General features: G+C 36.1%; 3 protein-coding genes across 4 annotated transcripts; 2 read left to right on the top strand and 1 right to left on the bottom strand.

Annotated features, from left to right (window-relative positions):
- Positions 1-796: 796 nt before the first annotated feature.
- Positions 797-19,227, top strand: LOC131771061 (uncharacterized). Its single transcript, XM_066171865.1, has 13 exons — positions 797-890; positions 2,424-2,454; positions 2,655-2,798; positions 3,435-3,580; positions 3,983-4,079; positions 12,604-12,747; positions 13,332-13,574; positions 13,720-13,744; positions 16,604-16,799; positions 17,117-17,147; positions 17,612-17,755; positions 18,330-18,572; positions 18,988-19,227. Exons 1-13 carry the CDS (start codon positions 888-890, stop codon positions 19,014-19,016), a joined length of 1,476 nt encoding a protein of 491 aa, XP_066027962.1. The 5' UTR covers positions 797-887; the 3' UTR covers positions 19,017-19,227.
- LOC131771151 (calmodulin) lies at positions 6,305-9,521 on the bottom strand. 2 transcript variants are annotated; one of them, XM_059086935.2, is made up of 5 exons: positions 9,444-9,521; positions 8,276-8,306; positions 7,868-8,011; positions 7,046-7,288; positions 6,305-6,804 (listed from the first exon to the last, which is right to left on the bottom strand). In XM_059086935.2, the coding sequence occupies exons 1-5, from the start codon at positions 9,444-9,446 to the stop codon at positions 6,776-6,778; spliced, it is 450 nt and encodes a 149-aa protein (XP_058942918.1). In that variant the 5' UTR covers positions 9,447-9,521; the 3' UTR covers positions 6,305-6,775. The 2 variants fall into 2 exon arrangements, with proteins under 2 accessions (XP_058942918.1, XP_058942909.1); XM_059086926.2 differs by lacking the exon at positions 9,444-9,521 and adding an exon at positions 9,063-9,254.
- Positions 19,228-20,229: 1,002 nt separating the features above from the next.
- LOC131771129 (peroxisome biogenesis factor 10) lies at positions 20,230-27,043 on the top strand. The gene is made up of 9 exons (XM_059086891.2): positions 20,230-20,446; positions 21,136-21,216; positions 21,952-22,028; positions 22,334-22,439; positions 23,402-23,467; positions 24,110-24,192; positions 24,663-24,773; positions 25,549-25,731; positions 26,326-27,043. Exons 1-9 carry the CDS (start codon positions 20,338-20,340, stop codon positions 26,398-26,400), a joined length of 891 nt encoding a protein of 296 aa, XP_058942874.1. The 5' UTR covers positions 20,230-20,337; the 3' UTR covers positions 26,401-27,043.
- The last annotated feature ends 111 nt before the right edge of the window (positions 27,044-27,154 follow it).

Raw genomic sequence — 27,154 nt, 5'->3', positions numbered from 1 at the left:
CTGGTTTTTCGAGAAAAAGAAAAAATTTAAGGGAGAGTTACTAGTCAGATAGCGAGCTAGGAAAAATTGAGATAACACTTTGACTGATTACTACTAACGTGAATGGCAGCTGCGTTTCCTAAGCAGACTAGCTGAGAAGTCTTAAATCTGCATAATTCCACGTCATTTTTTTAGTGGGAAAACCTTACACTGAATTTGTAAAGAAAATGTGTTTTACAGACACAATGCCCAACACGAAACTTTAAAGAACATATTTTTTCTTAGTTTGACTTACATTCTGTCAAAACAACATTAATTATTCAACATGATATTGTTGAGTTACAAAAAAAAAAAAAGGAAAAAGAAAGAAAAAAAGAAATTGATGTAAGCGAAAGAGTATTGTCTTTGCAAAACAGCAGATTATCCGAGCTGGCTTTTCGAGAAAAGGAAAAAAAATAAGTTTTATAATTATCCAAGCATGCATGCAGTGAAAAATTTGGCAAACCTATGAATGCAATAGACGTGTATCAGTAAATTTCCGGAATTTCATTGCAACTTGAAACATGTTCGAGACAACCAGAATGGTCCCTTCTGTCGACGTTTCTAGAACCGCAAATTACCGTAAAAAGATATGGATAGAAAGAAAAGAACAGCGATTTTTTCAAGAGATCATCGCACCGTAATGATGACTTAGAAAATTTTGGCAGCGAACCATCTAACTAAGCATTTAAACAAACTTTTTGTCATATGGACGTGTGCTCATTAATATATTTATAATGTCTCTTTTTGTGATTATCAATAAGACAGATATCAGCTCGATTTCCATTTTGACACCTGCACCCAACAGTTACTGACCACAATCTGTTGTACGGAACCTACCTCTTCCCGGACAATTTTATTGCAACATAATGGTGAGTTGCTGAATTGTAACATGCCGAGTTAGATTTATTATTTAGTGCACAATTGTGGAGGCCAGGCAAGAGGAATATTTTTGGCGTGAGCATTTACGTTCCTCCTTGCGTTTTGTAACTGATATGGCTGGCGGCTAGCACTATAGAATTTTTTCAGAGCTACTTCCATAAACGTTGAGGGTCTCTTAGAACTTTTTTTTTTCTCTTTCACTGACGCGAAACGAAGACAACACCATTTTCCCCTTCACGTTTAGAATTGAGTAACAGAAGTGCTGTGTTAGCGGAAATGGACGCGTGATGAAAACCTTACTGCTTTGCAGCAGAATGAAAATAATGTAATTTTTTTTCTAAAGAATCTGTTGCCGTGTTTCAAACTTTACCTGGGTCGTTTTTAAAGGATTAAGACATCCTTAAAATCTGCATTTCTCGTTTTATGTATGTTTAAATATGATTTTATGTTAACTTGAGACGGACGATGTTTTTTAGTGTTAAAGTGGATACTCGTTTGATTGATAAGTTGTTTTCAATAACGTCAAATAGCCCCTTTCGCTATATGCTTTAATTAGAAAGATTCTCGAAAAGCGCTGCTCTCAACCATATTATCATAGTTTGACTTTATATTAAAGACCCAAATTAACGCTTTTTGCCTCTGACATACAACAATTCTGCTAAACACTCACTTTAAATTATTTAGCAACAATCATCAAGCCGTCTTAGGAAAAAAATTATGCGATGTTTATCAATTATAATTGTTGCTGTGGCTGTATTGTATCACTGTATGTCCGTGACACAAAGGGAACTTTATAGGATGTTCTGGGCATCAGTTTAACTAAAAAAAAAAAACGTGAAATTAAACAAAAAAATCGATCTCAACGGACAATTCCATCACATGTAACTTGTAACTTACGGTCCCTCGTTTTACATGTCCACACTTATAACAACACTAGCTGTGAAACGTAAATTTAGTTGGATTATTCAGCCACAATATTTTGGCTCTGCCTTATCTCCAGGTTGTGACACTAATTGCGAGTTTGTTAGAAATTTTAACCGGTTATCTCATCAGCGAGTCACGTTATCTCTTTATCGAAATAGTAACCATGCTGTTAGCCGGCTGTTGGTAAAATACTGTAATTAGCATGCGATGACAATGAAAATTTTAGAACTCTTTTTCCAGCCTTAGGGCGAATTCGAATCCAATGGCCCATACAGCAGGAGTCCAATGAAATGAATTATTTAGTTCATTTGTTTTAATCCCTCTTTGTTCTTCTGTTTGATTTGTTGTTGTTGTTGTTGTTGTTTTTATTGTGGTTTGTTAAATTTTCTTTTCTTTTCTCATTTTTCCCCTTCTTTTCATTCGCTATTTTTCGCGACGCAGAAGAGAGAATATCTTTTATTTTTTTTTTTTATAAATCAACTCAGTCTTTATTTTTCATTTTGCCATGAAACTCTATCGTTTTAAGGGAGACGAAAGCTGAACTTCACAGAATTTGTTTCCATAGAAGTGTAAACAAACGTTTTGCTTTTCTCTGGTAGGCTGAAAATTTTACCGAGGAGGAGGTCCAAGGTAAGTTCGCCAAGTGTTCATTCCCGATCCATTCATCAATCCACCCATCCATTCATGTATCAATATGTCTGCATGTATCCACCAGTCTGTCCGGCCGTCTAAAAGTATGTCTGTACATCCATCCGTCTGCCTGTCTACCTGTCTGTCTTTCAACTTATCTTTTTGCCTATTTAAATAAATTCATTGTTTTGTTTGACTAGAGTATAAAGAAGCATTTCAGCTGTTTGATAAAGATGGCGGTGGTACCATTAGCATCAAGGAATTGAAGCAAGTGTTCGATGCGTTGGGTCAACATCCTTCTGAAGAAGAAGTGCAGAATATGATCTCGGAGGTCGATGAGGATGGTAAGGTTAAGTGACGTACATATATTACCGAGAGGATTGGGGAGAGGGTTGGGAGTTGATTCAGTTGACACTTACAATCAAGCGACTGTGGAGCGCTTTTCCTTGGTACTTGGCTCATATTAAAGTTATCCGGAACATGACAGTTTTGTCTTCGATGTGAAGCGTAACTCTTTTGATTTAGTCTAGATTTAGTCGATTAGGGTTTAATCGGCAGGATCAATTTCTAGTTGAGAGTCCAAAGTAATCTATGATTGCTTTGGTTTTGCTTAGGTTTTGATAAGTATTCAAAAATAAGTATTTGATGAGTATTCAAAACACTTCACGCTTTTAACCAATCGGGTTTTGCTTTACTAGATCCTTTAATTGGTTAAGAAAATAGTTGCCTTTTATCCATTTCGTTTTCTTTCTTTCTTTTTTACTTTTTTGTTCTTAAAGTACCATTGTTTTTTGTTTTTTTCACTGCGTTCGTGTGTCCAGACAAAATTCATCGAAGCGTGCTCTAAATTGCGACGGGCACGCTAAAGAATCAAATACATTTCAAGAACGGTGGCCTAGTAACAATGTATAGTTGAAGTAGAACTTAATTATATGCTATGTACTTGTACATTTGTCTAAGTATTCCTTTCTATCCTCCAGGAAGTGGCGAAATAGATTTTGAAGAGTTTCTAAAATTAATGGCAGCCAAGCAAGCAAACATGACAATGGAAGATGAACTAAGAGGTGCATTCAGTGTCTTTGATAGAGATGGAAGTGGATACATCTCATCACAGGAGCTTAAACAGGTCAGCGAAGAGCCAGCCTCTTTCTATCCATGAGTTACCGGAAATTGTATTTTCTTTACTTTCTTTTCAGCCATCAACAGAAAAAAAAAACTTTTGCAGCAGGAGATTATCATAGTTTACAATTTATTGTCAACAATTAATCTAGTCACTTGCTAAGTCATCTCCACTGACTCAGCAAATGACAAGGGAAACTAGTGTACGTACGCCTTCTCGTACGTTGCTATCCGAATACGTCAGTCCAATCAATTTTTCTTTTCTAATTCTATTAGTTCTAATTCCTTTGGCTTAGTGTTACTTATATTAGCCTGAATGTCACTAAGGATATCCTGTTAGACCGAATTACATCAATAGGTTGGGTTACTCTCGCAGCATTCATTTGCACATCTTCAAAACGATTTTTAGGTCTTAGAGAATCTCGGCGAGTCACTGACTTATGAGGAGGTTGACGAGATGATGAAGGAAGCCGACCTGGACTGCGACGGACAAGTCAGCTTTGACGGTAAGAAGGACTTCCTTTTGACAGGAGCGTACGGTGAAAATATCAACTATTAAGCAGTCATGTCGGTCGGTCATGCGCAAATCATTTTAGCTTGGTTTACCATTGGTTACACAAATACGTGAATATTGTGTATTGCAAATGTGTTTGAATTATGTCAACTCTACTCGTATGAGCTCACTCACTGGAATCGAACTCAGAAATACATTTCAAGCTCCAGTCTAAAGTTAAAACCAACACCCAAAAGTCCGGCGTTAAAATGGCCAATCAGAACTAGCCAAAATATTTCAAGAAGGTAACGCAAACTCGATCAATAATCAAGCAAACCACAAGAAACGCGGGAAAACGCACGTGACCCAGATGCCGATGGGTTTCAGTTTTGCATCTGATTGGTTAAGAGACATGGTGGCGTGAGTTTTCTCGAACCAATCACATAGCGAAATAAAACATATTCGATGCAATCATCGATTACTCGCGACCCTCATTTGATATTTACCCAAGGTTCTCTATCTTGGCACAATCAAATTTGGGAGAAACTCAGAATTGCTGCTGCAAAGTACCACCTTAAAAGAAAAGAAATGAGTCTCATTAGGTACGCTCTGCAGGTCGTTAAATCCAAGGTCTTTCTTATCTTGAGGTAATTGACTGCTTAACTGTAGGTTACTTTAACTTAGCTTTAAGGCAAAGCGTTTAATTTGTTACGTTGTTTCTTTTCATTTCAGAGTTTGTGAAGATGATGAGCAATGTCAACAAATAGAAACAGATGATAAATTCTTTTCTTGTCAAATTTCTAATGTTTGCCTCATATATGTGTGTGTGTGTGTCTTTTGTTTGGGTGTTCTTGTTTGTGTTTTCACGTGTATGTGTGTATGCAGGGGGGTGGAGCGGAAGGAGGTGCTTTTACCCTCTCTTCTTGTCTTCTATTTAATGGCTGGTCACAGTGCACTGCAGCTGTTATACTCTCTTCTACAGATAATTATGGTTTAAGACAATAAAGAACAATTTGCCCAATGTGGTTTTGTAAAAAGGATGAAAACTTAGTAGATAGTTGTTAAAAATTTAGACGCCTTTCGTGAGACACGTTGTCCTCGCTTCTGACTTGGGCGGTGACCTCCCGAAGGAAAGCACATTATATGAAACCTTCGATTTCAACATCGAAGATAAGTCGAGATACGGTGCGTTAGACACGATTGTTGATTCATGCCTTTTAATATCTGTCTTGATATTCAGAAATTGGATTTTTCCCGAGAATTCTTTGAGCGAACTTGAAAATTACAGGTTTTTGTACGAGCTCTTGATTGAACACTTTTAGCAGTGCCAGGAATAAAAAAATTACCTCAAGGAGTTTACTCGATGATGTCAATATCTTTTCCACATGTGGAGGACTTTCTCAGGAGAAGGGTTTCACAATTTTGCAATTTTGAAAATGAGGGGCTTGGGACCGATGGACCATTTTCAAATTATAACAATCCTCACTTTGAAAATGAGGCAAATTGCAAAACATATCTTGAGGAACTAGACATAAACAAAAAAAATCATTTTAATATCAAAGGCTTTACAAATTCCCTTTAGAAGCTTTCAAACAGAGGTTTGATTGCACCCCTTCAGAGATGGCCCATTGCTAAAGAATGGACAAAAACTTTTTGTCTGACAGCAACATTTGACATATAGATTATTCATTCATTGGAAGGTCAGAATAAAGTTAAATCTCATAAACATAACCGAGAATAATCTGATATGGAAATATACAGCCAACAGTTGTGCTGTTTCTGATTACAAACCTAAAAGGAATAAAATGTCTGGTCATGGAAGTTAGCTCAAGTGCCCTCAATTACTTGAGTTAATGAGGTGTATGTGTTTCCAGAGATAAAATGAGTTTTACAAAGCCTCAGAGAATATTATTTTTTGTGAAATAGAAAGAATTTGCACACAATTTCTCATCTTGGTGAAACATTAGTGTCACTGAAATCCACTGAAAAATTGAATGTGTGCCAGTGTACTTGAACAAACATAGAACCCACAGAAAGCAACCTTATGCCTGAGGCTCTCACTGAAAACCACCTTTGTTAATTGGGTTCCCTCATTCAATATCATTATTACTGTATTAAGTTTACAACTCCTTTTCAATAAGGTGTGTAATATTTATTGTGACAAAAGCAGTTTGGAATAAATAACCATGTTAATGACATTTTTCTTCACCCTGGTAACACAAGTGAATAAAAACAGGAGTTTTTAACTGGACTGAAAAAAAGGAGAATTTGTGCATTTTTTTTGTTTTGTTTTGTTTTTTGTTTTTGTTGTTCTTGTAAGTTTCTTTTCCCCTCTTGAAAGAACTTGTGTTTGTGAATCTTTTGAATAATCAAATACCCATAAAAAACCTACAATTTTTTTTTAGTGCTATGGTGTAATATTGATTACTCACTTTAACACCAAGTTCTAAGGACCACTTTTTAAATAAATTTTCCTGGTCAGTAATATTATGGGATAAAAATTCTTAAATAATTTAATGGAATAAAACTTACAGCTCACAGTGATAATAAATTAAATCACAATTAAATGTCCTCCCAATGTAGTAAGGAAGCAAAAATGTAATGTAGCTGATACAGATATTGATTGACTGATCAAACACTTCCAGACAATTGTTTAATCCATTTTCTTTCATTGCTTTTAGGAAAAAACAATGAAGAATGGTCAAAACTTTACTTGCTTGTCATCATCTTAACAAACTCTGTAGACACAAAAAAATGAGAAAGGAGTATTAATAGCAAATAACACTTTCATAAATATTTCATTGGAACCATTACTTTTAAATTAAAAAAATAAATGTATTACAATAATAATGATAAACACATCATTTATTTATAAAAGGTGGGTGTATGGATGGCAGTTAGGGGGGAGTGAGTGAGTTATTTAAATGACAATGTCAGTCTTCATCATAAGCTTCTATTTAAAAAGTGAAAAACCATAACCTTCATAATTGACTTGTCCATCTCCATCAATGTCTGCTTCTCGAATCATCTCATCAACTTCTTCATCTGTAAGTTTCTCTCCCAGGTTTGTCATCACATGTCGCAACTCAGAGGCACTGATAAAACCATTGCCATCTTTATCAAACACTCGGAAAGCCTCTCTGATTTCCTCTTCACTGTCAGTTTCTCTCATCTTCTTGGCCATCATGGTAAGAAATTCTGGAAAGTCAATTGTTCCATTACCTGAAAAAATGCAGTCATATTTGTGAAATTCTTTGGTGAATAACTTTAACTGCAATAGTACTGAGAGAAACATAACAAAATAACTTAGGAAAGTTAGTCTTCTTTAATCTTTTCACTAGAATCATAATATGTCAGAATTTGAAAGGTTTCCATAGGAAAAACTGTCTGAACCAGTGACAAGTATATTGAACATACTTGTTACTGGCTTAACATGATGTACCTTTGTTGAATTCTTTAGATCTCCTAAGCAAGATGTAGCAATGTAAACATCATACCTACACTGTGTTTATCTAGTAGCAATTCAAAACTGATTAGAAAGAATATAATATACAATTTTATTTTTGATATTTATTTATTTTCTGTTTTTTTCCTTCTCTGAGAAATTAGCTATACAACTACTCTTGTAAATCCAAGGTGAAATAAAGGTGATGTGTGTGATCTGGTAAACAGAACAGTACTGGCTCAAATAGGTTTACACATGCAAATTCTCAGTTAACCTTTTAAAAAGTTGGAATTTGCTCTTCTTGTTATTTGTAATCAAGAGATCCAATGTCAAACAATTTTTAGGAATACTCTTACCATCTGCATCTACTTCATTAATCATATCCTGAAGTTCTGCTTCAGTTGGGTTTTGTCCGAGAGATCTCATCACTGTTCCAAGTTCCTTGGTGGTGATTGTGCCATCTCCATCCTTATCAAAGAGTGAGAAAGCCTCTTTGAATTCTGTTTTTTTTAAGAATAAAGAAAGAAACAGTCGAAAATGTTGTGAATAACAAGCTGAAGCTTATTGTTTAAAAAAAAAATCCCTTCCCCTCCCTCAGAGGGTTTTCTTGGCCAAATATCTCAGCCCCTCCATACCCCCTACCCCCTCCCCTAGAATTTACTCAAGACCCAAGCTCCATCTTATCTAGATCATAAATATTTTCTGTAAATAGTGCATTCAAATCTGCAAAAAAATTCAAAATAAAAGACAGTCAAGTTTAATACCTGCAATTTGTTCCTCTGAGAGTTGATCAGCCTTGAAAGGAGAAAGTTAAAACAAAGAAAACACTCTCACTAAGTCAGAAATGTTGAACATGCCATTAACTTTTATTTTAACCAAACTGAATGAGATTAAAATCACTGATCTGAAACATTATGCAAGGATAAAAGGATTACAGATGTGGGAAAAAATTCCAACACCAAATTATTCAGACATCATGTATGATTTTTCACTCCCTCGACTACATGATTTGAATTAATTTTTCATGGCTGTGAGATCAAGTCAAATATCACATCTGTGAGAAACTGTGAATTCAAATAAACCTCCATGATGCTTGTCTAGGATTGGTCAATAATAGATTGACTTATTGCATTTCATTTCATTTGCCTAATCTCTCGTGTTTTGGTTATCGGTATTGTAATAGGCTCGCCTGAAGAAATTTATATGAACCGCAAACTCGCCAAAACTGAAAATGTGTTTTTAAATAGATTAGGTTTGTTCACTTGTCGACAAATAACAATGCAACTTTATTGCTTTCCAAAGATGAAAAATTCATTGGTGTAAAATGAGATAAAAAAGCCATCGTAATTATGCGGAGGAAAGAATCAATATGAAGAGAGAATTGAATTAGCTGAATCGACGTGTTTCGCGTACAATGCAATAACAGAAGATTTCCTTTAATTTTCTTCTTTTTGAATGATGACTTGAAGATGTCATTTTCCAAAAACTAAGAGCGCACGATAAAGAAGGGAGAATAAAAATTTTGTATCATATTCATAAGGATATACTCACTTTAGCATTAAAATAATACATCACTTTAACAACAATTATAGATCATCGAAATATTCTGTATATTCTGCTTGCAATCATAACTTAAGCTTCTTTAAATGCGGCGAGACTAACTGAGGTTCTTAAAGCCACGATCAGTCGGCTAGAAAAGGTTTCAATCTGACATCCACGGCGCCGAAGAGACGACAAACAATGCTTTCAGTACACGAAAAACATCTGGTTACGTGCCGGAAAAGTCTGACCTGTGTTTTTTTTTTTTTTTTTTTTTTTTTATTAGCTTACTTTGATCGTGTACTAAAATAGTAATAATACTAAAAGAGCGTTCGCTTGAATTTCACTGGAATAAAGCAAGGACACGAATAATTTCATATGGAATATTCCTACCATTTTTTGTAAAGTTCCGCTGTCAAATGTTTGATTCCCCAAATCAAATTCTCAAGAAAAGGAAAACCCTAATTTTTGTACATCCCAATTAGTGACATAAGGATCCCTATTCGCTTTTTTGAAACAATAGATATCCTTATTAGGTTAAACATTACCAAAAGTGCGTCGGGTTGCGGATAATGCGGCTGTTTCTTTGTTTGTTTCCTTTTATCTCTCTGTCTTTCTTCTTTTATCTTTGAATTAAATTTGCAATTTTCCTGAAACACCAGCCGGATGTTTTTGTTTAAAATTCAATTTTTTCATTCGCGTTTATTCAATTTCTTCTAAACATAAATGAGTTTGCTATTACGTTACCGAATTGTTGAACGAAATGTTCGCGTGACTCTTTGCCACAGTCACGTGTACCTTGCGTCTAATCGTGAGAATCAAAGAGACCAAGAACTCGCTATCAAAGGATAGATCATGAACTTTAGAACTTGAATGCAAAAAAGCCAAAATTTCCATTTTCCTTCATTTTAAAACCGAGTGAGCCTCAGATCACATAGCATCCAACGGCACTAGCCTCCTGTTTCTTGATCAGTATCGATTTTAGATTTCATGACAGCGGGTAGGTAATTCAACACGTGACCACCCGGACGGTAACCATACCGTATTACGTACCTTATTTCTCCAGGACTTTTATCAGTTTATTTCATAAAAATTGTCTCAGTATTAATTTATTTGACTTCTCGTACTTTCTAGTCTCCATCATTGCTGATTTATTTTTATGTTGATTAAAAAAGGATTCTCTGGGCAGACGTTGTCAAATTCTAAGAAAAAGAGAGAAGCTTTATTTGTTAAAGTTCATATCTCAGCTTTTTTTAGGGAAAAGGAAAAAACAAAATTTAAGATTCCCCTTATTTAAAGAAAATTAAAGTTTGCGTGACAAAAGAAATTTACATCCCGCAGTCGACGCAGTCCCGGAGCGCACGATCCAAATTTGGAGTGACAGGTTAACCAATCAAAGACTGTTACGCCTATAACGAGCCTTTCCGAATCCCGATAAAATACTTTATAATTCAAGAAGTTTAATTACATCGACGTTTGAAGTTTCTTAGAAAGCCTGAGTAGTTTTGGAAAATCATCGGAAACCTTAGAAATATGGTAAGATTCAACTATTCACGTAACATTTTATCAATCATACTCATTTAGGTAGCACTGATCATTTGCTAAAGTGGAAGATGAAGTTAACTTGCCTTCTGTACATTATAAATATTTAATATTGGTTCGCTTTTGATTTTCGAATTGGATGCCATATTTTTTGAACTTTTTGATCTTTGGGCACGTCTAGAGTTCGGGTATTGTAATAGCCTATCTAGCGTTGAAGCAATTTGAGACGGATTGATTACTTGCAAGAAGAAAACTCAGCGAGTTTCGTTTTAGAGGTGATTCCATGCGTGACCGATCATGCCTTCGAATTCGAAATAATTTGACAAGTGTGCGTGCTGAATATACCCACGCGTAGTTCAGTGAAACAAAACTGTTTGTAACACGGTTACCTTGATTTGTTTAATAGTTTTTGTGGGGAATTTTTAAAATATTCTGTACAAGTTTATTTCATTTCCGAACATGCTAATGGCGCACGTAGTGTGAAAACTTGCACATTTTGTTGCTATCGCAACCCATATTGATTTCCTGCTGGCTAGATGGGATTGATGAAGGGGCGTCGAGTTGAAAACATAGGGGGGATTGTGAAAGAGTTACTGAAATTGAGGGGAAAAGGTAATAATTTTGACTATGACATGGATTTTATACATGAGCCACTGTCTGAGATGTAAGGGCAACTACAAGCCACATCATGACATTACTAAATTGATTGATTGATTGGTTGACAACTAATCTAATTAGAAGAAAACTTCACAAATGGAAAAAAAAATGTATGTTTGCATTCTCAAAACATAGATGTAAATGGGAACTATTAATAATGCAGGGTCCTTGTTGTAACAGAAGGGATGGAGAGTAGTTTTCAAGCCTCTGGATTTACTTTACATATTTCAATTGAAAATGTCTTATGTTGTGCATTCACTTCAAAATGTTGTCTAATATAGCTGGCTAGCAAAAATTCCCCTTATTAGTATTCCTTGGTTTATAGACCTTGTGAAAAAAAATTGTTCGTTCCAAGAGATCCATTATATAATGTTTCTCTATTTTCTTCCTCTTTTAACATTCTGTGGCAATAATTTCAGGCTGATCAACTGACAGAAGAACAGATTGCTGGTAAGTTATTTGATTCCTTGAAGTAATAATTGCAATAAAACAAAGAAAAAAATAACTTACAGGGATGTAGATAATAGCCGGAAGCCGGGAAAATTACCCGGTTGTGAACGCAATTTTTCCGGCTGTAAAGCACTACTTCTTCCTCCAAAATGTTTTTAAATGTCGTCAGAAGATTGTTATTTATTTATTTCGTTTGTTTACACCTTCATTGCTGTCTTACCTGAACTGAAAGGATTGTAAACACTCCATTTGGTGCGACAATCGCATTATTCGCATCGCTTTGTCCATTTTGCAGGCTTTTTGCCCTTGATTTTGCCCCCAAAATTAAGGAAAATGCATCTCCGAGAGTATGCATTTTCAAAATTTCCCGGGGAGGGCATGGCCCCAGACCACCCCTAGGTATAGCATGCCAAAGGCATGCTAGAGTGGGCCTTTGGCCCAATTACCTGCCTATAATTGTTAGATTCCCGCCTGTTAAAGACTTAAGCTACATCCCTGAACTTAGACAAAATCAAGCCGTTTTTGACATGATGAAATAAGTTTCACATATTTTCCTTGCTTTTATTTTACTCTTAATCCTTAAACTACCATGAGTGACCAAAACAGAATTTCTCCTAAGAATATCAATACAAAACCAGGCAGACAAGTGATGGCAATAGAGAAAAACATCAATTAGGGGATTATTAGTTGATCCAATAACAAACTCTCAAAACTAACATCATAACAATTGTACAGCAGACAGTAAGGAGAATTACTACCAAATGAGATCGTGGGAGTGAAAGGGTTCCATACTTTGACTTGTTGAGAAGTCTAGATTCTTAGGTACCAGTTTCTAGCCAAAATGTGTAGCTGAGAAAAGTGATCAAAATTATTTATTTTTGTTGACAACTTTTTGTTTTTGCAGAATTTAAAGAAGCATTCTCGCTCTTTGACAAGGATGGAGATGGTACAATCACCACCAAGGAACTTGGAACAGTGATGAGATCTCTAGGACAGAACCCAACTGAAGCAGAACTTCAGGATATGATCAATGAAGTTGATGCAGATGGTAGGCAAAATATCAGCTTTTCTCAGTGTGCGTTCGATTGCACATGTACCTGACTCACTAACCAGCTCAAAAGTGATGAATAAGTTACATGATTCTGAGATTTTTTATAAATTTGGAATAATAATGTCCTGTTGGAGAAAAATTCTGCATCATAGAAGACTTTAAAAATTAATTGCCTCTTATTCCATGAATAACTAGCATCTTATTTCTCTTTATATTGTAACAGCTGAATCACCAAGATAGAATTTCTCCCTACAATATCAATACAATACTTAACAGACAAGTGATGAGAATAAAGAAAAATATGAGTTTGGGGATTATAATTTGATCCAATACCAAATTCTCCAACTAACATCACAAGAACTGTATGGGAGACAGTAAGAAGAATTATGAAGGAGATTACTGTTAAATAGAAGGATTTGATTGTACAGGAGGTGTAGATGGGGAAAGGAAGGTATACATGGTATGGTACACCTGCCTGTGATTTTTTTTTTAAAATAATAATTTTTTTGGCCCTGTGCCAGACTTTTCTGATGGTATTCAGTTGTTCACTCTCTCTCTCTCTCTCTCTTCTTGGTGAACAGGTAATGGAACAATTGATTTCCCAGAATTTCTCACCATGATGGCAAGGAAAATGAAGGATACCGACAGTGAAGAGGAGATCAAGGAAGCCTTTAGAGTGTTTGACAAAGATGGAAACGGTTTCATTAGTGCCGCTGAACTACGTCACGTGATGACAAACTTGGGAGAGAAACTTACAGATGAGGAAGTTGATGAGATGATCCGAGAAGCAGATACTGATGGAGATGGGCAAGTAAACTATGAAGGTGAGTGCAGTGTTTTTTTTCTATGTGGATGTTCAATGTCATTCCCTTTTTAAGATTGTCTCTTGCAGAAGCCAAAAGAAATTGGTTGGTGTGACACTGATAAGTTGAAATGACTGGTTCCTTTTTTCCTCTTTTGTCTTTGTAGAATTTGTGAAGATGATGACATCAAAGTAGATCAAAACGTAAATTGGAACATGTGTTAACTTGCTGAAGCTTTGATGTAATATACCTTTTATTGTGATTGCTCAGTTCGGTTTTTTTTTTTTTTCAAAAGAAATAGTGACTTTCTTTCACAATTTAGCTGGCTTTAGAACTAAGAAATTAGAACTTACTCTAAAAAAAAATGTTAAGTTAAGATAGCTGTAGGATATTTTTTCTTGTATGAAAGTTTCTGTATTGTTTTAACACACGCGATATACGCATGGATATCTTTTGCGCTTCTTGGGTTACTAAAGGTTTATGTTTGGAAGTTCATGTGTGTGGTGTTTTTTTCTCTTGCATTTACAATTTAGAAATATTTTTGTCTAATAATTTGTTGATTCCAGTGAAATTATTAGGTTACTAAATCGTATTTCTCTTCCCAGCCCTTTACATGACTATCACTCAACTATTTGATGTGACGTGTGTGTCGTAGCGTGACAATTGGCCCCGAACCTTCATGTATGAGGCCGATCTTAAAAAATTTACCATTTAAAATATGAAGCTTGAATCATTTGATATTTTCCCAAAAGAGCGGCGTGGACCTACTTCACTGTTTGTCATATTCGTCACACTAAGACTTGCTCGTGTTAAGAGGGATAGGGAAGTTTGTGATTGACGTTTCGTGACCCTTGGGGTCACGCAATCTTTTTGCACATGACAGTCGCATGGTAAGAACGCCGAAATATGTTTCCCCTCAGTAGAAAGAACACTTTCTGAGCGAAATCTGATTTCAGTCGTCATCAATTCCAAAGCCTCTCTTATGTAATAAACCTAGAAATGGATAACTCGCTACAATGGGTTCTTTTCGACATTATAAGCGGTCGGATAACAAGCGATGTGCTCTGGAAGTAAGGCGAGGTACTTTTAATCCTAGGAGCAGTCGTATATATTCCCCAGACAAACTCGTATAATTTTGCCATGACTCTTACTTCGCCAGATGATCATTTCACAGTTGCAGCTTGGGCCTGTGGTCTCTCCAGCTCCGTGTTACATAAATAATCTGTGATAAATTGTCTGTCACACCCCCGCTTACTCCCCCCACCTCCCCCCATACAAAGGAATCGCCGTGAGTCAGTTAAGGTTTCAAGAAAAACTGAAAGTATTATTTTACGTCCAAGTCACTTTATCTTCCAAGCCTAGTCGGATTCTATATGTTTACAGACATTGATGTGGTGCTCAGACGAAACTAAATGATCTCCAGGTTCCCCGAGAAGAAGAATCCGTCGGATAAGCCCCCTAAAGATTTCAAAAAAATTGACGCAGTTGACGCAGCCGACGCAGTTTTAAAAATTCGCCGCAGTCTGCACTTGACGCACTTGACGCACTTGACGCAGGCGACGCAGTTGACGCATTTAATGCATATGAATGACTTAATGACGTCAATCAATGCGGCTTGAAAAACATTCATTCCGGCTTAATCATTTGAGGACTTAATTTTTTGGGCTGAAACTAAATCCCAGCTTTAGAATAAATTTCTTTTAATACTGAATTGATTTTATACGCTGATTTCGATAAAATCTCGCTTTTGTGGTTTTGTTATTTGAGGAAAGAATACTTGATTTATTTTCTAGAAACAGACCAGCCGCAGGCGACGCATTTTCCGCATCAGCAATCCAAATTTGGAATGTCAGTTTCATTTGAATGCACCAATCACGTGCCGTGTTTTTTTCACGCGGCTTCCGAAGATGCTTCGAACGTTTTTACAAGCAATAAATTTTCAAAGTTCTAGAAAGTGGGATTTTTGACGGAGAGCGAACAGAAAATGGTAAGATTTTCATCAATTTATGACATAAAAATTAACCAACTGATAATATCTAAACTTGTCTGTTATAGGTCAGCGCAAAGAACTTTCCTTCAGTCAAATTTTAGCTGTTATTATGCTCCTGAAATCTTGTCTGCTTAATTTCTTCCGCGATTAGATGTGAATACGTTGTTTTCGTAGATTGTTTTTAAGATCTTACGAGTTAAATCAGCAACTATTTTAATTATAGCAGAATGTATAGTTTACAAAGGATCGCCTTGTGCGTTATCGTTGCATGTCTTGTGTTTAGTGTCGTGACAATCCTAATTGAGTTAGCTAATGGAATCCCCACATGGTGCAGAACTTTAAGCTTATGGTCGTGGGTTCACTGCCAAAAAAATCCGCTTTGAATCTGTAATTTTAAATCAGAGCTGTCTTTGAAACCCTCTTCATCGATGTAAACCATTCTGGTTAATATATTATGCATGTTTGCTTTTGTGTAAATATTTCTTTCCAACTTAATTGACCTTTTTACAAATATACCATTCTGTTTGTAAAACGGAAGTACTAAGAATTATTTTTTGCACAACTTCTGGGGAAGTCGTTTGGCATCTTTGCTCCAAAAAGAATATGAAAATTTTCACTTTAAGTTAGGGAACCATTGAATTATTGATTAAGGGAGTGATTTCAACTGCTGTATGCAGCTGCCCCAGTCAAAGGCATCCTGTTTACAAATTATTTCCATGTTGTGTGCTTTTCAAAGGAAGAATTGATCAGGGTGCTACAAACATTGAGCCAATTCTATACCTTAAGGTCGTCTAACTTGTTGGAAGAAAATATGAAAAGCATAATTGTCCTTGCCTACAGATGTTGCATAGGTATAATATATGCAGCCCAACACCTGCACACATTGGTGTGCTAATCTTTGCAAGAGTATTACTTCAAAACCTCATATGTTCACAGTAAATTCTTGAAATTTTGCCACTGATTTAAGGGCTGCCAATTTCTTCATATCCAAGATCTTGGAAAACTGTTGTGTGTTTGTGCACCTTTTTTGCTTGACCAATTTATTTTTGCTTTATGTAAGCATGGTCACCTTGGTAATGACTTACACAGAGACTACAATTGAATTCTTAAGCTGGGATTTTATGGTTCTTGCAAAGGACTGGTGCAAGACCTTAGTCTTAAAACTTATGGCATCCTTTAAGGAACCTTGGAGGCAATTGGTTAAGTTCAAATGCTCACAGTGCTCAGACTTTCCTTCATCCGAGGGTAACCAATATGTACAAAGAATATAAAAATATATAGCTGTAGCAGTCATTCAGAATAAGTAGACGTATTGTGTTTTAAAGCAAACCAAAAATTAAGAATTGTAATCAGCTTCTTGATAAACTTTTTTGTCAATGAAAAAGAATTATTGGACTGCGATGTTAGTTTTTGAGAGCAGAATATTTCAGCTGTCAAGGATTTGTACAATGCATGATATTTCTGATGTGATCAAATCCTATTTTTCGCATACTCTCCTCTTGAGCAGTGACAGATCTGGCGATAACTTTTTCTGTTGTTATCTCATTAGAACTAATATTTGTTTCTTTTTCAGGCTGATCAACTTACAGAAGAACAGATTGCTGGTAAGTGAAGACTATTTTTTCTAGCATTTTTGGTGTTTACTCTTTCTTAAAGGTGGAGAGAAAGATGTTTAAGTTTTAAGAGTTTCCTCTGATTTATTGTGCATTTTGCAATATCACATGGGATAAGTGCCCACTTAGATGGTTCAGAGCCAAAATCAAATGTTTGCAAATACATGGCAAATAATAAAAAACCAAACTGAGGGGAAAAAATATATAAGAAATTGAAGAAAGTGATAATTACTAGTTTTGGCTGTTAGGTTTCACTTGCATGGTACTTCCTCTATTTCAGAACTCTCTGTAATTGGTAGTGCTGTATTATCTCCTTTGAATTCCAGTTGGCTTGTCATCATTTGCACCATACACAAATTCAAAAGAATTAATCCAATGGATCCTAAGGTGTAATATGAGCTCTGTTCAACTAAGCAAATTATCATACCCATAACTTGTTTCTGCCTTATCTTCAGAATTCAAAGAAGCGTTCTCGCTCTTTGACAAGGATGGAGATGGTACAATCACCACTAAGGAACTTGGAACAGTGATGAGATCTCTAGGACAGAATCCAACTGAAGCAGAACTTCAGGATATGATCAATGAAGTTGATGCAGATGGTATGTAATGATTAACCTGGGAAATTTCCTTGGCAAGAATGCAGCTTTGAATTAGGCACAATAAATGAACAGCAAAAAGTACAATGACTCTTTATATTGGATCAAAAACTGTAGTTTCAAAATTAAGGATTGGTGAAAGCTTGGTATACATGTTCTGCGACGAAATGTGCATTGGCCAGTGCCTGATGTGTTATTTCTAAGAGTGGTTCCACAAACAAGTTACTAGCTAGACTTTTAAGATCTAATTACTAATTCTATACAATTCTTGTGATGTTGGTTCAGAGAATTTAGTATTGGATCAACTGATAATCCCTAAGTGATTCTTTTCTCCATTCTTATCACTTGTCTGTTTAAGATAATATTGATACTGAAAGGAGAAATTCTCTCTTGGTCACTCAAGAGAATGGGAGGATTTAATACAATTCTGATCCCTAATGAAACTACAGCTAGTGATGACATGCTGGCAAATAGTTGAACATCACTTTTGCAATGGGTGATGGATTCCATTTTATTTATCATTTGGTTGATTTCTGGGTCATGGAATTGACCAAGAATTTATATTTTTTTGAAACAGGTAATGGAACAATTGATTTCCCTGAATTTCTCACCATGATGGCAAGGAAAATGAAGGATACTGACAGTGAGGAAGAAATCAGAGAAGCTTTCCGAGTGTTTGACAAAGATGGAAATGGTTTCATTAGTGCTGCTGAGTTGCGACATGTGATGACAAACCTGGGAGAGAAACTTACAGACGAGGAAGTTGATGAGATGATCCGAGAAGCAGACATTGATGGAGATGGGCAAGTCAATTATGAAGGTAACCCTTACTCTGCAGAGTGCAGTTGTCATAAAGAGATATTTGTAATACCTCTCTCCAACCATGTGGCTGCAGTTCAATTGAACCAGCTCTTCCGAAATCATGGTTAGTTAGATCCTGTGTGCCTTAAGAGTGACTAACATTTAATATTTCCTCACAGTATCACCCCTGAATCACACATTGTCACAAGAATAAAGGAAATGATCATCAACTAAACAAGCTGTTGATTTATGTCAATAAATACAGAATACAGTGTGTATGCAGGGTGTAAAGGTTTATGTGGTCAACTGATGGATGCTCTTAATTGGCAGATCAGCCAAATTGTTGTTTCATTCTCTGTAGCCATGAACATGCAGTAACAATTATGTTTTCTTAGCAAATGACAGCAGTGTTAACTTTTTTTTTCTCTATACAGAATTTGTCAAGATGATGACATCTAAGTAACTGTGGGACAGCTTACAGAACCCAGCTTGAATCAAGTTTGCAACCTTGTCTGTACCAATGAGAATTGTAGATAGCACTTAACTTCAAATGAGAAATATTTGTGGGAAACTCTCTCTTTGCGTCATACTATAATTCCCAAATTGAGGACATTTCTGTTGATAATTTATTAAGACTTGTTTTTTTGAAGCAATAAAGATCAGTCAAAACCGTTGAGAGTTCTTGTAGTGTTTCAGTGGCAATTAACAATAAAACTGTCTTTAGCACACATGATTGTTTTTAGACTTCATTTGCCATGTGATTGCTAAAAAGAAATAATTAATGGCCTTAATACTTTGCATTGATTGGTATACTCTGGTATATTATAAATTGTACCCAAGGTGTGAAACCTCCCCTCTGGAATTACATCTGTTGACATTGTCTCAAATCAGTCACTGAGGCAAGATCATTGTTAATGTGACATTAACTGATACACATTTTTTCACAGTTTTAAGGAAATGTTCATGAGTCAAAGAAAAAAAATGAAAAACAAAGTTTACCTCTTGACCTTTGACCGTTAGCCCTTTAACTCTTATGAGTGACCATGACAGAATTTCTCCTTACTATATCTATCATGTAGACAAGGGATGAGAATAAAGAAAAACATTAATCATAGGATTACAAATTGATCCAATACCAAATTCTCCAAACTATCATAATGAGAATCATTTGGCAGACAGTAAAGAGAATTACTACTGAGATCCTGGGAGTTATGGGGTTAAAGACTAGCATCTATTTTCTCCACATATCGCCACTAACATTTTAGTGGTTATGAGAGTACAGGGAATGACCAACTGCCCAACAAGCGCTTGACTTTTAAACAAATTACCCTTGTCGATACCACAGAAAAGTTTGGAGAAGAGTATGAAGAATATGCTTACAGATGTTTAAGTGTGAAGGTCCTGACAAAACAGGCACTAAAGTTTGGGCAACTTGTGTTACACTAGGGTTGTTCGAGCAAAGAAAACCATTTATGGAATATTAATATGGAGTACATCCTGTCATCTGGAAAATATTTCTTGATATTTTCTTTACTCAGTAAGTCCTTGAGACGGTGTAGAAGTGCATGTGAAATTGGCTCCCAAGATCCAATTGGCCCCCAAAAAGTTGGCGGGAGGCTGAGAAGGAGTGACTAAAATTAGCCCCAGTCCTCCTCGTCAAGTAATTAACAAGATGGCGGACGAGTTGATGGAAGATTTCATCATGATAAGCTTGCAGTCTATGTTGATTTAGCAGGATTCTTCGAGATGACTTGATGGATATATGCATTTAAAAGGTCTTTAAAATGTTTGCGCCAGCTGGTCAACCAGAACTTGTTCGTTCAAACCAGAAAGATGTATACTATCTTGGTTTCTTAAGAGAAGGCATCGGACAAATATTCAGGAACGTACGAGGTTTGTACAGCTGTTAATTCCTTAGAACGTTTAGTGGAGTAAATATAGTATTTATTTTGTGTTTTCTTATTATAAAAAAATATGATATCAGCATCTGCTTGTAGCAACGAACCTTAGGTCACCATGATGTAATTCTCGTCAAATCGTCGATAGTCAGATACTGTACTTGCATCTCATTGAATTCCATTTGTGCCTCTTATGTTTTTCCTTATTCTTCAAATCCTTTCCCTTCCTTTTGTTTTGTTTTGTTTTGTTTTTTTCTTTTTTACTCTCTGGCAGTGGTCCAGTGATCAGTATAAAATGCACTCTGCTGATCATGTGCATAATGCAGACACTGTTGGTATGAATTACAGACCAAAACAGGTTTTAAATTATTTCAGTGCAACCCTATACAATTCTAACACAAAGCTTATTTTTAAGGCATTCTATTGTTTTCTTCATCCAAGAACTATATGCATAATGAATTATGAGGCTGTACACTTTTCCAACTTTATTTTATTTTATTTTATAATCAATTATACACGTAGATATCCTGCCACTATCTCACAACATAAGTGTTGATTTTCGATCACTATTCCCATGTCATTGTCCACAACAATTCTCTTTATTTTGCCAATGTTTTGAGCCTATTTCCTGGAAGTGGTCAGGTTAAGCTTGTTCTTAAAACATCATTGATTTATCTTTTGAAGGCCCTTTCTCTTGGATCAAATGGAAGACAGAGTTAGATTTATTTGCTGACATCTGTTATTTTGGTCTAACTACAATAAGTGGTATGTTATGTAGTTTAATGCTGTATCAAGTTAATGAGTGTTGTTAAAAGGCAGAAAGTTACAGGTACCTTAGGATTTGGGAGGTATAATATAAATGAAAATTAAAATTAGTCTCATAAAATGTTTGGAAGTATTTACAACACTAGGAGAGAGAAATTAAATAGGGTTATTATAATTCAGAGGGAAAAATCAAATTTTCCCAGGAAAGGTTTCCTATGGGTTTCTTAACAATTTATTTCCAAAGAAATATTAAGTTTATAAGCCTCGTTTTGAAAGGTGAGAAGCATGCATAAATAAACTCATAAACAAACTTAACATTGAGTGTAAACTGAGAAGCATAAAACTCATAAACAAACTTATATTGAGTGTGAGGGAACTTGAAGGTTTTGTTGTTTTGAGTTTTAGTCCCATGATAACCTAAATTCTCTTTATTTTTGTTGCTGATAAGGAAAATGGTGTCATTTGTTGATGTGTAAGGAAAATATTGAATTAGTTGGCAATTTAATATTACCAGTTGATTTCTATTTTTTCTGCCTCCTGATAACATTTTTTGTATTTTTGACTACTAAAACTGGATCTTGATCATGGTAATTTTTGTGTATTTTTTTTGAAGGGTTTTGATTTGTTTGTTCAGCTGTGCTGTGTGTATACCATACAAAGTTATTCTAGCTACGGGAATTAGTGACCCATAATTAACTTACCATCATGTTAAAGCTTCATAAACCATTTCCTCAGGATATCAGACACTTGGTGAGGAGTACTGTAATATTGTGCAAGTGGACACAAGCAAGACAAGGATCCCTTCAACATTGGTAAGACTAAAACAACAATTTGATCTAGGCCTTGAGCTACTGTTATAAAAAAAATTATTGGTAAGACTTATTAAAGCTATCTTAGACATAGCTGAAATGTGATTTCGAAATTAATGTGGCTCTTGAAGTATCACTGGGTCTGTAAGATGCAAAATCTCAGAGATGTTGAGCTCTGTGTTTATGCAAGTAATTGCTGTTAGAATTATTTATAGGTTTTTTTTCTTTTATTTTTTAATTGGATTTCTCATTTACTCATAAACTCTTTCATTTATTATTATTTTGTGTTTGTTGATTAACATTGACAGCTGAGAGGAAGTCTTGTCTTTCTCTACGCACTTGGTCCATATCTGGTTGACAAAGCTTTAACAAGGCTGGAACTTTGGTTGCAAACCCAAGGCGATTCTCCTTATGGTTAGAATTTTTTTGGTCCTTTTATTAATTTGGTTGGTTACTAATTACTAATAAAACAATAATATTTTTTTCATCTGAGGAATTTTTTTGGAAGCAGTTGATGCAAATACTTATAAATTTGATAAAACTCTTTAGAAACTAAAACACTTGATCATAGTTTGACCCTTTAACTCCCATGAGTGACCAAGATAGAATTTCTCCTCACAAGATCAATACAATATCAACCACATAAGTGATGAGAATAGAGAAACATACCCATTTGGGGATAATTAGTTGATCAAATACTAAATTCTCTGAACTAACTTTATAAGAATTGTATGGTTGATAGTAAGGAGAATTACAAGTTTGATGTGGAAGTGAAAGGGTTAATGTTAAGGATGATTGATTTGATTTTCAAATTTGATGACCATTGATGTGGAAAAAGGTTTTGAATGTCAGATAACCCTTTAACCCCTAAGAATGATTTGCATCTAATTTCTCCTTACAATATCACTATTGAATCACATATTGATGTCATGAGAATAAAAGAAATGATCCTCAAGTAAAAAATGCTTGATTGTTAGACAAATTCTCCTTGTCAGTGCCTTAGTAAATGTACAGAGAACAGTATGGAGAATATGAATACCAATGTAAGGGTGTAAAGAGGTAAAGGGGGGGACAAAGAAGAAGGTGTGGTATTTCAGAAGGATAGTTGTCACACAAACACACACTGATACATCATCACACAAACACACACATACATCATCACACAAACACACTCATACATCATCACACAAACACACACATACATCATCACACAAACACACACATACATCATCACACAAACATGGTTCTGTTGCTATTAATGGGAGATTTCTTTGGTTAATAATGAGATGAAATTTGTAGGGAAGCATTTTTCTGCAATTCAGTATGGTGTTGTTAAAAGGAATCAAGCAGGTTAACAGTAGTTTTTTTTACTGCAGGAATTCATCCAAGAGTGAGAAATACTTTATCCACCTTGATCCCCATTGTCAGAGCAGGTGTTGTTTGTAAGTATTAGCTGCTAATTCGTTTTGTTTGTTTGCTTGTTTTGTCATCACTAAAACATTTTATATTCATTTTATATTTGATTGATTATGGATTGCAAACTGATAATATTTTCGTTTATCCGTAACTTTGTAAGGGGCATGCTTATTATGTACATGCTAGTGAAAATACACTTAAGGCTGGTTTTCACTGGCGACGGAGTCATAGTCGTAGTCGAAGTCGTAGGAGCGCTTCCGACCCAAAATCGAGAATCGGAGTCGAAAGAAGAGTCGTCAACTGGACGGAATTGGAAGAATGAGAACGGTTTCATTTTCTTCCGATTCCCCTTGTGACTTTGACGCTTAATTTGAGCCAATCAAAACTAGATTGGCGGAGTCGTAAACAGAAGTGCAGGAACCAACCAATCACATTGCAAGTTCTAAGGCCATCCGATGGTTTACGACTCTGATAATGTAGTTTTCACTGGGTCATAGGCGACGGAGTCGTTAGAGACGTCGATGGTTTTCTTCAGATTCCGTCGATTTGATTTTCACTTGATCGTATCCCTCTGCTCCTCAGATTACATCTGTGACTTTAAATCTGACTCCAACGTAGTTGAAAACCACAGTTTTTAATGTTTCCTACATACTTTGTGAATATTACAGATGTCCACCGAGCGCACCTGGCATTGTTTTACTTGAACGGCATATTTTATCATATTGCGAAAAGGATCACTGGAATTCAATACGTAAGTAATGGTGTTTAGAGATGGTGTAGTAATTTTTCAGGATAACATCTATGTCGTGGTAGGCAAATGAACTCGGGTACTAAGATTTTTATCAATGCAATTTTCCTCGTTCGTTCAAAAGCAAAAACAAAAACAAAAAGTTGCAGAAAACGAGCTAAACGTTTGATCGAAAAGTTTGGGTTCCAAGCCCTAGCGAATTACTTACCTGTGCTCTGCCACTAGACACTTCATCCTTGCAGTGCCTTTGTCTACATAGGAGTATAAATGGATACTTTTTTACTGCAAGGAAATTTACTGGGAGGTAAACGATTGAGAATCAACAACAACAACTAATCAAAACTGCTTGAACAAGAATTGGCAAAGGTTAAAATTGCGACAGCTAGCCAAAAAAGAACATCCTCTACGCACTGACCGCTGAGCGCCGCAATAATTGAAATAATTCTATCGTCATCTCATTGATTTGCCTGCAGCTGCTTGTACGAAACAGTCTCAGGAATGACGGCTCCAGACCAACTTACCGCCTGCTTGGCTATCTGTCCGTTGTACAAATGATTATCACTTTGATTCTGACAATGTTCCAGGTGAGATGGTGACACGGTTTTTTTGTGTTCCATGTACCCAATCATAACCCTCTTTCCTTTATGAAACAGAAATGGTAACATGGTATTTTCAGTTCTTATCGCAGCCTTAGCTGAATCGTCTCCCTTACGGGGGTACCGGGGATGAAAACTCCTGAGGAAGTGTGTCAGGATATTGTTGTCAATGACAGGCTTTTCCGAGCTATTGAATTAATAACGAAGAAAGGAAGATAAACTAAACAAAGCAAATATGGCACGCTATTTCTCACTTTCCATGAACTTTTTCGGATATTCTTTTTGTTTGTTAGTTTTTTTTTGGGAGGGAGGGGGGAGGGAGAGAGGTTGCACAGGATATGCCACTGGTTGGGTAGAATCCTTTCGACTGGATTGTCCACATTGGGAAGCATTTGCAACGAGGTCGCCATGGATTTTAGTAGTAAACTGGTGATTTACCCCCTTGCATCAGTATGCATATTCTCCACGCTGTTTTCTGTACATTTTTTAAGGTGCTGAAAAGAAGAATTTGTTTAACAATCAAGGGCTTCTTTTCTTAGTGATCGTTTCATTTAGTCTCGCGACCATAATTTGTGATTCGGGGTGATATTGTAAGGAGAAATTAGATGGTAGTCACTTTGTGGGGTCAAAGGGTTGAGTATACGGGAAGAAGAATTCTTCGTGTCGCATGGAATCTTTACACGCGGGTGAATCGCAATCTTTCGTTCATCACTTTGTCGACAAGTCACCTGCGGTAAACATTGAATTGTCTGTGTCTGAACAGCATCTGAAATCTGGCAAACCATTGGAGCGCCTCGTCTCACAAGACAAGCCAGCGGCTACAAGCATCAATACTAGTAGCGGTATAAAATGTGCACTGTGCTTGGAAAAACTGCAAGAGAAGACAGCGACTCCGTGTGGACATCTTTTCTGTTGGAAGTGTATTACAGAATGGTGTGCCAGCAAGGTTCGTAGCCACAAGTCGATTACGTTGAGTACCAAAACTTTAAAACGTTCTTGAACCAGCAATAACATCAGTGATAATTCACAGTCAAACCCTTTAGCCCGAATTTATTGTATTTTTTGCTCATTTCTGTTAATAAAACCCACTTTGAGCGGTCATCGAAGCAACCACTAGAAAAATGGTGCAGTATGGGGGGAGTGGAGTTGCAAAAAGAGAAGAGGGAGGAAAATCGTCTGATGTGACATTGCACGAAGGAAAATTCATGGATGAGGTAACCCACAAAAAGGTTCTTAGATTGATACCCATTATGTCTATATATGAAAAACTCATATATAAGTATGAAATCAGGGCCTATACGAAACCAAGCGGATCGAAGATTGTGTTTTAAAATCCCAACTGGCTGGAGGCAGACCAGGTGGCTGCATACAAAGCGCAGCACAGGAGTTGAACCCGTGGTAACCGAGAACAAATTAATACAAGGCTGAATCTGGAACCACCAGACTTCAAGTCCAGCGCCCTAAGTGATTTAGCAAGAAGAAGCAAAATAGTGTACTTACTACCTTTAATCTCTTTTCCTTTTTTATTCTTTGTTTCTAGCCTGAATGTCCGTTATGTCGTGAATCTGTTCAGCTGTCCAGGTTGGTTTTCCTGCATCATTACGAACCTACATGAAGGCCCCACGTGACCTGTAGTAACGTTCACAGACACAACGCACCCTTAGAAGCGACTGGTTGTATCAGCTGTGTTTAGAGCCTCTTATAATTTTGGTGACGGTGAATCGATAGATTCCTCTAGCTTATTACTATCTGAACCCAGTTGTGCTAGTTACGGGCCATGTGGAGAGTTTTGCGCTACAAGAAGGTTATGACTATGAAGGAGCAAAATAATTATCACTTCGTTTGATGTAACTTTGATTGTCAAAGAAAGCTGACAGAGCATATTTCCAAACTTTTATAAATTTCCTGCATAGTTCAACATTTGATGATCTTTTTTCGCTGTAATTTTTAGGAAGTATTAGGGATTATTTACTTAGTGACGTGAGCACTCATCGATATCGAGCTTGCGTTTGTTCAGTTCTCATACCTTCGTGTTTACTTATTTTGATGTGCCGTATACCCGTTGTTTGAAGGAAATTTCATTCTTCAAAAGCATAAAACGGACACTATTGCTCCTGACCCAGGCTGCGATACAATGTACCATTTCAACTTGATATTAGAGAGATTTTGGTATTTAAGTTCAAAACTTTCATCAGATACGCGATCCTGGGTGTTTTCGAAATTCGCAGTAAAACCAAATAAAAGCTACTAACATTGTCTGAGCTTGCTTTCGAAGACTGCGTGGCTGTAATGTAAATACTAACTACACATACTTTTCGATCTCTGCTGGAACACATCGCTTTGAGAAAACATCGATATAACACCGATCT

The sequence above is a fragment of the Pocillopora verrucosa genome, chromosome 9 (genome assembly GCF_036669915.1).
Source record: "Pocillopora verrucosa isolate sample1 chromosome 9, ASM3666991v2, whole genome shotgun sequence".
NCBI lineage: Eukaryota > Metazoa > Cnidaria > Anthozoa > Scleractinia > Pocilloporidae > Pocillopora > Pocillopora verrucosa.
Note: the sequence above shows the minus strand (reverse complement) of the source record. Positions and strands in the feature narration are given on the sequence as shown.

Bases quoted from the DNA above. Each gene is read 5' to 3' on its own strand.
- LOC131771151 (XM_059086926.2), bottom strand. From the start codon at position 9,083: ATGTATTATTTTAATGCTAAA. The intron at 8,012-8,275 runs GTATTAAACTTG...TAAAAAAAACAG, and splicing joins CTCAGAGGAACAAATTGCAG to AATTCAAAGAGGCTTTCTCA. The intron at 7,289-7,867 runs GTAAGAGTATTC...GCATTTTTTCAG, and splicing joins TAATGAAGTAGATGCAGATG to GTAATGGAACAATTGACTTT.
- LOC131771061 (XM_066171865.1), top strand. The intron at 13,575-13,719 runs GTGAGTGCAGTG...TTGTCTTTGTAG, and splicing joins TGGGCAAGTAAACTATGAAG to AATTTGTGAAGATGATGACA. The intron at 17,756-18,329 runs GTATGTAATGAT...TTTTTGAAACAG, and splicing joins CAATGAAGTTGATGCAGATG to GTAATGGAACAATTGATTTC.
- LOC131771129 (XM_059086891.2), top strand. From the start codon at position 20,338: ATGTTTGCGCCAGCTGGTCAACCAGAACTTGTTCGTTCAAACCAGAAA. The intron at 20,447-21,135 runs GTTTGTACAGCT...TATCTTTTGAAG, and splicing joins AATATTCAGGAACGTACGAG to GCCCTTTCTCTTGGATCAAA. The intron at 22,440-23,401 runs GTTAGAATTTTT...TTTTTACTGCAG, and splicing joins CCAAGGCGATTCTCCTTATG to GAATTCATCCAAGAGTGAGA.